At 35.9% G+C, this 12,523-nt stretch overlaps 1 protein-coding gene across 1 annotated transcript in view; it reads left to right on the forward strand.

The window, feature by feature from the left end:
• The window catches only part of AGBL4 (ATP/GTP binding protein-like 4), a 961,744-nt gene that overhangs the window by 41,583 nt on the left and 907,638 nt on the right, over positions 1 to 12,523 (forward strand). Inside the window, exon 3 of the mRNA XM_014939355.1 lies at positions 8,145 to 8,269. Coding sequence (XP_014794841.1) covers positions 8,145 to 8,269 — 125 coding nt within the window. The remainder of the gene's footprint in view (positions 1 to 8,144; positions 8,270 to 12,523) is intronic.

Genomic DNA, 12,523 nt, shown 5'->3' on the forward strand with positions numbered 1-12,523 from the left:
TCTAAATATTAGTGCTTACTCTTCTGAATCGTCTTTAAAAAGAAAGTTGCAAGTGACGTAAGTAGGTGCCCTTAGGGATTAACACATGCTAGAACTTTAAAATTATTTGTACTGTGAAATCTGTAATAGTATCCTTATTGCAGGAGGAGCCTTAAAAATATCGGTCAAAAATTTTAACCCCTCTATTCCCCCTCCCCTCTCTCCCAAACAGCACTCAAACACCAGTGACCAAGAAAAGTATTTTTTTCTGAAAGGAAAAACTCATCTTAAAACTATCCATTGCTGGTACTGTCCAGACTACTAAAACATGAGAAAAAAAATAAATCACAGTGTAACCTCCTCGGCTTTCTTGTCTTTTATATTCAACTAATAAATTTTAGCTGGTTTATGCCTCTTTCCTTTTCCAACAGGCCCTGCTAAACAGTTTGTCCCCATCTTTCTCATAAGCCTTCTTTAAGTGAGGGCTTGTCCTCACAGGAGAGGTGTTCCGTCCCTCTGATCATCTTCATGGCCTTCTCTGCACCAACTCCAACAGGTTCATGTTATTATTTTGGGGGCCCCAGAGCTGGACACAGCACTGCAGGTGGGGTCTCACCAGAGTGGAACAGAAGCGCAGGATCACAGCCCTCACCTCGTTGGCCAGGCTTCTATTGGTGCAGTCCAGGAATGCAGTTGGCCTTCTGGGCTGCGAGTGCACATTGCAATCCATGTTCAGCTTTTCATCCACCAGTAGCTGCAAGTTCTTTCTTAAAGATTTCCAGTTCCCTTAATTTTCTGTGTGGAAGACAGTTCTTTGGCTTGTTTAAAAATGGCATTGTACCTTTTTCCCTTCATTCAGAGGCTAGTCCCACAACTGTCTTTCAATCTAATGATTCAGATTAGCTGCTGTGGGTGATAAATTCTGCCTCCTACTCTAATTCAGATAAAAGTTTTAATTTATAAAAGTCCTGTGGGTGTTTTAGTCTAGGCCACACTGTTCATTAATATTTCTGCAATTTAACTCAATACAAAGGAATTACAGATTTATTCATTACACTTGTTTGGGACCACTGAAAAACAGTAACTGATCCTGGATACCATGGGCAGAATGCCCTTAGGAAATGGGTCTTGTGCACCTTTCTTACACCACTTGTGAGGAAAAATAGTGGAAAGAGTGGAACTCAGACTGTGATCCTGAAAAGGTGTAGAAAATCAGATTGTGCTCTCATTGTTATGAATTAGGAGCAGCACCATTAAAATCAATATTGTTACACCGAAAGAAATAGGATAGTTGGAAAGGATAGGAACATTTATAAGTTTTGGATTCACTGCTCTTCTCCATATTGTTGCTGAATCATTTGGTAGTGAAACAAGCAAACAAAGGGAGACCCATAACTCTTGTACCACCCAAAAGATCAATACAATTTATTTTAATGCTATATTCATAGATAAACAAGAAAAGTGTAAAAGCTTTAATTTGCATGTGGTGTCAGTCACAATTAGATTTTATCACATTGTCTAATTACAATAAAAGCTCAATCAGAATTGCTCAGCCTCTAAAAGTTAGTCATTAATATGTACATCTCAGTTTACCCTTTCCAGTGATGGGAGTTGGCCTTTTACCAATTGCTACTAAGAGCTAAGATAGTCATTGTTCCTGTACAGTCTTTTTCACAAAAGATACCGAATTACTGTCCTTTGGATGTCACTATTGATAAAAACTTAAAACATAATGGAAACACAGCAATTTCGACTTGCTTAATTGAGGAGGGAGGATATAAAAGAGACTAAAAATACAAGTCTGAAGTATCCAGCTTCTCAAGCTATGTACTTTTGAAATGCTTTGCCTATTTGATAGTCTTGAACATTTTTCAAAGGTGATTTGGATTTTGACTGGAAGCTGAGTCATGAGCATTGCTGTTGTTTTAAGTGAAACATCAGGTTCTTAAAAGAATACGATATTGTTGAAGGGTATTGCATTTTTTTTTCTCAAACATTGATTTAACTGTAGCGGTGTAGATATTACTCTGTATTGCAGAGTGTAAAATGTGCAATATTAATAATTTAAAGTATACTTTAATTTACAAGGTGTTGCATACATGTTTTTTATGATACTGTCTTTTTATTCAAATCATGTGCTTTGCAGTTTCAGGAATCTTGATTCGAGATATACTTTGGACAAGAGTCTAGGAGATGATGCAAAAACAGTCACAGGTTTTTGGAGAACATCACTATTTCATTAGATTTTTTCCTATTTAAAAATCAAATGCTATTTAGAAGTTGTTTAGGACTTCTCACCAAACTGTTTTTTATAAATTCTTTTCACAGACAAAGACTATAAAGCCAGTGGGAATTTGCAACTGATATTCTTAGATTCACTCCTCTCAGAAGATATCTAATCTTTCACTCGAGAAGTTTTTACAGATCTCAGTCCCTGTAGCTCCTGTTCCATTTAAAATGTATCAATAAAATGTCTTTGTATTATCATCTCAATGTGTTTTGTAATCTTTAAGGATGAATTCCATTGAGGGTTCTCCATACTCTATATTTCACCTTATTTTGTGAAAAATAAAGTTGCATGAAAATATAGATTAATACTGTTTGGCTATCTTGGACTTGATCATGGGTTCAACTGGTGAAAATGATGTATATTCCAATCTGTTCCTTGGTTGTTTTTGTTTAAAGAATTTGTATAGATTGAAATGCAGCTGCAAGTGTATTAGTGATTTTCTATTGCTTACTTGACAAGATTTTTATTGTGTGGATGAAAAATAGTATTTCAGAACCTGGCAGCGTATTGACAAAAACAGAAGAGCACTTTGTGTAATTCTCTTTTGAAAAACTACCTCTTTTAGAGACAGAGATTGCCCCAGCTACTTCCATTCATATGTATCTTGATCAATAGATTTATTGATAGCTTTTAGCCAAGATTTAATTCTTTTTTCTCCTCAGTTCACCATGGTGCTCACTTTTCTGAATTAAGAAACTAGAATTAGGCTCCTATAAGCAAGGCATACAATATGCAAGTGCTCTAGGTGTAAAAGGAGGCATTTGACCTTTTGTTGCTAATCTGTGACAGGTGCAGGCTATTTTCTTCCAAATGGTGTTAATTTTCATGTGCAAATCCACCCCCTGAAACCTGCATTCTATATATCCACCACAGGGGAATTGGTGGTCATCATGAGTACTGTAATGGACAGCTGAGAGGGATAATCACTGATATTTCAGCACATTCATGCCTGCGACTCAGTCGTTTTTAGTGCACTTCTGCTTTCACTGCTTATTAGGGAGGCTGAAGTTAGTTATTCATTGCTGGACAAAAAAAGTGTCTGAGAAAGTTCATGTGCAGGGAACAGCACATTGTTACAAATTAGTTTCCTTTACCATTTCTGGCAAACTCATTACAAAGTAATCGCGCCCTGCGCTGAAGTGCACTTCCTCTGGGACCAATAACTGTAAATAAGCAGGGCTGCAAGCTGGCTGATAAGTTGTTGTTCTGAAGATAACGGTCCTTTTTAGCAGAGTGTTTGACCTTTTTCTTTATATTGCCTCAGGCTTGTCTAAGACCCTCAAGGTCTATTTTTCATCTTAAAATTCTCTGTAGGAAAGCACAATGTGTGGTTTAAGAAGATTTTCGGATTGCTTACCATATCTGTATTTTCTTTTCTAGCATTTTTATGATAATTTTTAGAAAGCTTAGTAAGTTTAGCTAGCATTTTCTTAAGCAGGTTTTCTTTCTTCGTGTAAAGTACACTTTTTATTGATGTAGGAAGCAATATACGTTAATATTTTATGAGGACTAAGTGTATGTTGCATGATTAATAAAATAGTAACATTGGGCTTTTTTCCTGACTTTTAAAGAAACTTGAAACATGCTATTGGCCCCTTTCACTGTTCACATTTTGAAAGTATTGCACTAAACATTGCTCTGTAAAGCAATTTAAGCAAATATAATTAAGAATTTCAGCTTGAATGATTAAAGAAAAGTATGTCTCTTCTTTTGTCAGTATGCTAAAAGTATTGAACGGAGCTGTGACTGAAAATTGAGCATGTCTTAAAAACAAACCCCAAGGCTAAGTGAAAGTCAGTTTATAGACATTTGGGAATTTGATTTGTTCACATCTTCCCATCAGTTTAAAAAGATCTGTGCCAGTATTTCTGTAAAGTAAAATAATAATGGAAAAAAACCACCCGCAACTAATTTTGGAGTTCATAGGAGAAGAAAAAATCCATAATGTTTTGTAAAGTGCTGGCTACTCTAATAAATTGCTTATTTTACTTTTAAGATATAGTCAGAAGGTCATTTGGCAACCAGACGTGTACCCAAACTGTAAAAAAAGAATTAAAAAAAAAAAGTCTTTGAATGCCAATAAGTTCAGATCTTACTGCTCATAATGTTGGGCTTTTTTCCCTGCAGATCACATTGTTTAATCAGTTCATTAATTTTACATATACCTTAAATAATGTTATTAATATCTTGTGTTTTATAATGTTAACCCCCAAATATAACGCTAATAACAAATTACGGAGTGATGACACTTTAAAAAATCTTGTATAATCTCATGGATTCAACTTCTGTATTTATTGAATGAAGTGGTAATGATTTCATGTGGGCAAAGCATGCAAAACAAAGCTGATCTTTTTGTAGTGTGAGACTTTTTTCTTTGATTTTAAAAGAATGTGCTTAAAAATATGATTTTGAACAGATTCTCTTACCGATAGCAGAAATTAGGAGATTTGCAAGGTAGGCAGAATAAAAACAGTGCATGGGAAGGATCTTAATGTAGTTGTATCAAGACTGAAAACTATTGGTAGATACATTACATTACATACATTGGTGCTATTTAGCTTTCTCTTAAATTTATCATAATTTCAGCACAGAAACTCTCCACCTCAGCTACTGCAAAGCAGTGTCTTGTCTATATTGCATAATTGCACAGAGATTCCAGTGGCATAGGAGGAACTTACTGTTGAACTATTCATTAAACAGTTTTCTCTCTTGATATACATTTAACAAAAAAAAAGAAAAAAAAAAAGAGAAATGTTATGGAAACTTCTAGAGGTATTAAAAAATAAAAGCAGCTTAGAAGTTGTTTGTACTTAAGAAAAAACAAGTTTATCTTCAATGTTAAAATATTAAAACAAGGTAATGGCTAAATGGAATAGCGTAATCTATGTTTTAATTCCTGTTTCAGAGTTTGTAATGCATTTCACTGTTTTACCTGCAGTATTGGAATATAATTCTCACTCATTAGAATAAATCTATTTCCGGATACAACAGTGTGAAAGCAATACGTAAAATTGCTAACTTTGTTTATGAGATTAACGTTGGGATGTTTATATCCTTTCTTGGACACTAAAAAGTGTTTTTCAGTGGTGTTATCAGTTTTCTACAAAGCATCTCTTAAAGTGAGGAAATGATTTGTTCTTACAGTTCTAGGCTTCTTTGTACCAAAACTGCTGTCTTGTTTAATGACATTGCTATGTGGGTTGAAATTAGGCTGACAGATTGTGAGCAAAGGCTGTGATATTACAAACAATAGTCTATTGAGTGCAAGGAACTTGTTGAATTGGTTACCGAAGGCATTAGTGTTTGGTCCAGCCTATTTAGCATCTGGAAGACAGAGAAGAAATAGCGCTCTAATGAAATGTACAAATGCTACTAAACTGCAAATGGCTGCAGGTGACTATGGCAGCTGATGTGTACTATGAAGGGGGCTAGTAAGAGGCAGTTCTGTAGGCCAAAAGTATTAAAGTGAGATACAATTCACAAAAGGAAAAATACTATATTAAGAGGTAGGTGAGTATTCAAATCAAATATTGCAGATAAAGAGAGAGAACAGTGTTGGGTCCCAGGAAATCGTGTATGCAATGATTAAACTGTTAAAGGTTCTGCTGGATTTGAGGTAGGTATATAGATTTTCCAGAGCAGACTAACTCAGAGTGGTTCCAGCATTCCAGCTCTTCACCATCAGTGGTTTCACCGACATTGGTACAATTCTTCAGTGCTAGTTCAGGGGTCCTACGGACTCCGTAAAGAAGTTCTGAGTGGGCCATGTGTCCCCCATACAATTCAGATCTGTTTGATGTTGAAAAAGAAGCTGAAACATGCAATAGGTCAGAAATCAAGGTCTCGTTTTGCTCAGTTTTTATTTATTCACTTAATAATCTTTTAGTTTCCTGTGCCTTGCAGAACCAATCCTTGGTTCCTGATTCCTCACAACGAGGGTCTCAGGAGGCTGTGGTCAGTCCTTGGCAGTTCCTTTGCACCAGCCTCTGCCCTCCCCACAGGCCGCGGTCCCTGTGGGGAGAGCCCGCTCCAGCCTGGGTCCTCTGTGGGGCACTGGTCCCTCAGGAAATGTCCGCCTGCTCCAGCCTCTCCCCACAGGACACGGGGGAGTCTCTGCCCCAGCACCTGGAGCACCCCTTTCCTCCTCCTCCTCGAATCCTGGTGCTTCTCAGACTCCAGCGTGGCATTTTTACCCTTCCTTAAATGCACTTTTAAGGAGGTGGGTGCCGCCACCTTCGCTGAGGGCCTGGAACCGGCACAGGGCAATGTCAGCCTCGCCTCAGAGAGCTCAGGCCTGCAGGCCCCACCCGCCGGCACCTGGGCACGCACACCCAATACAGCAGATGACATTATTTATATTTGGCAAAGGTATTCTAGCTGCACAATATTGCTGGGGTTTTTTTTTGTTTGTTTTTTTGGTTTTTTTGTTTTTTTTTTTTTCCAAATATTTCATATGCCAAATGTATCCTTCAGGCAAGTGTTTAGGAACAGATTGTTAGCATGAAGCGGTTTTCTGCAGAGGGAATCAGTGAAGAGAATTTTCTTCTGAAAAGAAGAATGTGGGTAGGAAAGTAGAGGATAACATTAAAAATAGGGAAGATTAAAAATGTTCAATTAGTAAAGTCAGAGACAATTTAGGATAAGGAAGAAATCCTGCAACTATAGTGATGAAAAGAGTTGAAAATGTTGTTTTCTGCTTCTTTTCCACCCCAGAACAGCAGATCAGCTGAATTTTGCTGCTTGTGCTCATACTGAGTAGTGTGTTACCAATGAACAGTCATACTGACTGAAATGGGGCTTGCTGAGGAGGGAATTGTTTAGCTCGAAAAACATAATAAATAGTATTTGAACCCAACAGTATATATCCAACCCAAAAATATATTTCTAACCCCAAGAATATATCTGAAACCATAAAACCAAGTTATCTTACAGTGCTATTTTTTAAATAAGTATAATTTAGCATGTGAGCTAAAGCATCACCCTGTCCTACAAGAACTGATGAGATGGGTTTTGGGTTTGATCAGGAAAATCTGTAGTATTATTTTTGTAGTGTATAAATGAAATGGATGGTCTAAATCCTGTATTTAAAAGTCCTGGCACGCTTCATAGAAAAAATGCCAATTTAGCAATTTAAAAGCACTTAGCAAGTTTTCCCAGTGCTGAACTTCATTTCTATAGCCAGTGTCGTTGCTTGCTGAATAATGCCATAGGGAACAATATAGCTCTGGCTATATTTAAAAATATTTTTCCATGAAATTTACCAGGAAAAAGCTGAGAAAAATCTTAGAGACTTGTTTCTGTTTTTGGAAGGAGATGATGGTGGCTGCAAATGGTAAAGGAAAAGTATTAAGATAGCTTTTGAATCACAAAGGAGGTGAAGGCTGGCCCATCTGTGGGGGAGAAAGGGATGGTCAAAGCACCAGCCGGAGCACCCAGGTGGAAATCTGAGGACTCTTAGAGGTGCTTGAACATGAGCAGCAAAAGGAAAGAAAGAAATCTATACAGGTGGGGACTAAAAGAGGTGCTGACACATTATGAGCAAAAATGGAAAAAAAATGAAGCAATTAAAAGGATGTTAGGACACTTAATTGGAGTACTCAGCTAAGAGAAGACAAAAAGTCAATTTGATTAACTAATAAAAATCCATGTTGTCTTCTTGTTGATTTATTCATATGCATTTATCTTCCTGGTATGTATTTTATTTTGTGACAATGATTAAGTCTTTTAAAAATAATTCTGAACTGCTCTACGGTTTATTATACTCACATAGTTTAACCATCAGAGGTAGAGATTTTAAAAACTTTTCTCAGTGTAGCTCCTGGGGAGTTTATCAGCCAACTCATTAAAATGCATTATTTTTCCTTATTCTTGGTAGGTAACCTTGGACGGGTGGACCAAATCACAGAGTTTGAGTATGATCTGTTTATTAGACCAGATACCTGCAACCCACGCTTTCGAGTTTGGTTCAACTTCACTGTTGAAAATGTAAAAGAATCACAGGTAAGTGATACTAAATTAGATAGTATGATAGCTTTAAAGATTGCTCACTCCAGAATCGATTTTCTTCAACAAAATGATGGCATTCAGGGTTTGTAACTAAAAATTTACTGCAAAATATATTTTTATTCTTTGAAATTTTATAAGTCAAAGCAAACATGCAGCATGACTGGAAATCACCATGTTTTTCACCTATCCAAGACAGGAAGCAATTACAAATAGCATTTGCCACTCAACAGGATTTGTATTAGCAATGGCTGCTATATATTTATGTTAATATATACAACCCAAATATACGTATTAACATATGAAAAATAAGTCCATCATAGCTCTTCAAGTATTATCATTCGATCCTTCATTTAATGCATGTAGAACAATGAGGTAGCATTGCAAACAGGTGTTACTCTAGTGACTCGTAGTAGAGGAGGAGTTGCCTGCCAACGTGTCCTGAGGAGGTTTAAATGTGAAACAGTTTGATAGACAAGTGTTTCACCTACATTTTAATAAAGTTTCTTTGCAGTATAAATACCCCATGAGAAAGAAACTTCCTTGCTCAAATTTTTCACTTGTCTTAAACTTAGCAAAAAAAAAAAAAAGTTATGTACTAATTTTCACATTGACAAATGGAAAAAGATTTAATTCCACTTTTCACATGTAGCTTGCATTTTATTCTGGCATTTTGTCTTAGTTTATCATAATATGGCTGTCATTTTCACCTAATGGAAAGCAAGCGTATTTAGCAAGAGAAAAAACTGCAGAAGCTTGATATTTGTATTCCTTCGAGACTAATATCTTAATATCCACCACTGTGCCATTCCTGTTACAACTAGAAATCATGAAATTGTTTATCTATCTTCCTGGAGCCTGATACTTTATCAGACAGACCCTTTCCCCTGCTGTGCCTTACTCAACTATGATCAAATTATATAGTCATGAGATGAATGGGAATCTGTCTCAAGGAGGCAAAGAGATCTGGTAGAAAGATACAATATATATCTAGTGCTTACAGGATATTTGTTTTCATGGTTGTCTACATGAAAGAGAATGGTTTCACTATTAAGTTTGACTTGTGAGGTCTGTTTTTATAATGTGCGTTTCTATAATCTTTTTTTCATCTCTCCAATTTCCGTTAAAATGAGACCTGCATGAACGTAATCTAGTCTGGAACCTTTTTTAGGTCTTTGTACAAGCGGACACAGGCAGTATTAGTCATTGCAGCTCAGCTATATTAAATGAATGTTAGAAATTGCTACATCAAACATACCGTGTAATCTGGTTTGTGCATTTTGATTATTTTCTTTTATGTTTTACTAGAAAATCATAACAAGGAAACCCATACAATTCAGTATTGCTTAAAAATGTTGCACTAATGCACAAGTAAACTTGATCACTTTATGTGTAAACGTTGATATTTTAATAACTCTATAAAAATAATTACCTGTATAATATTGTATTTATTTTTGATATGTCATATAGGTGATATGGGAGGAAGGTAGATCTATGCATTTGTATATCCTAGGTCTGGCCTCAGCCATTTAAATGAGGACTCAAAAGGAGTAGCTTCTTTTATTAGTTTTATATATTGTCTATATTACATTTCCTTGTCATTGTTACTCTTACTTCAGCTTTAAATGCTTAAACAACTTCATCTACTTAGATTTGAAAATATGTTGAATATTTTCTTCTCATAAGTATATATGCAGTTTTGCTTGACATTTCAGCCTAAAGTCTTTACTGACAAAGAAATTTATTTCAATAGTAACATGAGAAAACAGGAAACCTCCTTTCATTACGTGAATGAGGAATCATCCATTTTGTTTTTCTCCTGTTGCATCAGACCAATGATTGACACCCAACAATGGAAAAATGGATAAAAAAATGAAGAAAAAAGACACAGTGTAAAAACAACACCCATACTAATACTGGGAACACATAATTGTACTATATGTATTTCTGATTTAGGTTCAGTTCTACAACTGGATAGTAGTGCAGGTTTTACTATGTTTAGTGCAATATTTTGTGTTATATGTGGCAATCCAGTGATAAATGAAAAGAAAGACCTGTTAGATATTCCTGACAATGTCCATGCATTATTGTTCTGTAGATAAAAGGTTTTTTTACATTCCAGTTTTAATTTTCTTAAGACATGGAGATTCCACTTCCTGTGTCTCAAAACTGTTCCATAGGTTCATCTCACTTACAGTGTTGCTTCATTTTTAGCCTAAAGCTTTCCTTTATTTAATCCCACTATTCCCCGTTGCAATTCTGCTTAGTAATAGCTCCTCTTGGTACAAATAAATCCTCATCATCCTGGGCTAACATTTATATTTCTGTAAATTATAACATTCCTCATCATTTGTGTCTCAATTTAGCTATCATGTTTGGTTCTTTCAGCCTTATATCCAATAGACCACTTTACCTTAAGTGTTTTTCTACTTTGGGGCCTTTGGACTTTCATCGTAAGTGAATCTTTCCAGCCCTTTGATAATTAGCCCAGTTTCCCAGGGTTACAAAGCTTATATGATCACACTGTCTACTTGGTAGCCTAGGTTTTTGTGTGGCTGCTGATCTTTCTCCTCTCCTCTCCTGTCTCCCTCAAAGCTTCTCGGCCAATTTGGACACCACTGGACAGGGATTCCTCCAAGTTTCAGGAAAGCCCACTGCCATGTGGGCAAGAGACCCATTTATGTTCCCACTGGCAGAAAGGCTATAGTATGAGATCATTTCTTATTAAACATCAGAGAATCCACACAGGGGATGCATAGGACAAAGTACTCATTGGAATTTGCACTTTTAAGATACCAGAAAATCCAATCATGAAAACCAAAATCCATAGCACTTAGTAGTTTTTCTTCTTATTTTTATTACTATTATTCCTCTTCCAGTTCCTTCAATATTTTCTTTATAGTGTGGAACTAAAATTTAATGGACAATTCTGAGTACGCTAACATCCCAACTTGCAGAGAAGGGACTCTAGTCCCTTTGCTCTGTAACTATCTCGGTATAGACAGCTGAAAATTGCAGCAGTCTTTTGTTGCTCTATCACTATGGAAACTCATGCCTAATTTGTTGTTCACTATCATACATAAGTCTTTTTCAGAATGATTGCTTCCTTCCTCCTGTTAGGTATGTCTTAGGTTGCTGTTGTGCTTCAGTAACAAGGACAGGTAATAGAGCTAAGTTCTGTAGCACAGCAGTGTAAGCCCTAATCTTTTCAGAATGATTTTTAGAATTTTATTATAAACTTGATTTTATTGGTGTTTGATTCTCTATGTTACAGTAAAACCAGTAGAATTTTTTTTTTTTTTTTACTTGGAAGTTGGTAAATTATCTTCCTCCATCTTATGACTTGGACTTCTACATCAGACATTTTATGTTGTCAGTTTTATTTTATTTTATTTTTTTAGCAAACTAAAAACCAAAAGAAATAACTAATGGCTTATATTTTGGGGAAAAAAGAACCATCATATAAGATACCTGTGAGATGTAAAATTTGGTCTTTTGGTCTCTTTGTATGGTTTCTTGCAAGTCAGTTGGTCTGATAAGATCTGAGCTGTGGATTTTTTTTGTCGTTCGTTCAGTGAATTCAATTAACACCAATATTGGAAAAACAAAAAGAAACTGATATGTTATATGTAAGGACTATAATCATGCAATGATTACACTTAACAATAACCATGAAAGGGAGAATGAAGGAAATAGGATTTGCTGTGGAACACATGGTCTCATGGGCAAAGCCTCCAATTTCTGTAATTATATACGTGTCACAGGCTGCTGTCTATTTCTGGATAATGCTCTTTATTGGGCAGGGTTTGTTTCCTATTAACTTCAACCGTGGCCCTTTCAACACCATCTACGATTTTGCTAAATTCCTCCTCTGTGGAACCGGAAATTGGATGAACAAATGTCATCTCCAAATTGCATTTCAAGTATTTTAAATAGACAGTACTTCTGAGCTAGAATGTCTTCAAAGGTGTTAGTAGCAACAGTGATTCATTTGAGATTTGGGGAAAAAGAAGAAGTGTGTGTACGTGTTATAAATTATAAAAATATGCTAGTATACCACTATTGAAGGATTTTACAGGTGTACAGAATGGTTATTTCTCTTGGGGGCCACAGCCAGAAATTCTTCTCAAACAGCTGATATTCACTGTTCCAGATACTGGAGCCACACTAAAAAAAGATGATCTTTAACCTGGAAAATTTACTTTTGAGGAACTTGAAAAGAGAGAAGAGTTGCATACAACAAAGTGATGA

Source organism: Calidris pugnax, unplaced genomic scaffold (genome assembly GCF_001431845.1).
Source record: "Calidris pugnax isolate Ruff unplaced genomic scaffold, ASM143184v1 scaffold18, whole genome shotgun sequence".
Classification (NCBI taxonomy): domain Eukaryota; kingdom Metazoa; phylum Chordata; class Aves; order Charadriiformes; family Scolopacidae; genus Calidris; species Calidris pugnax.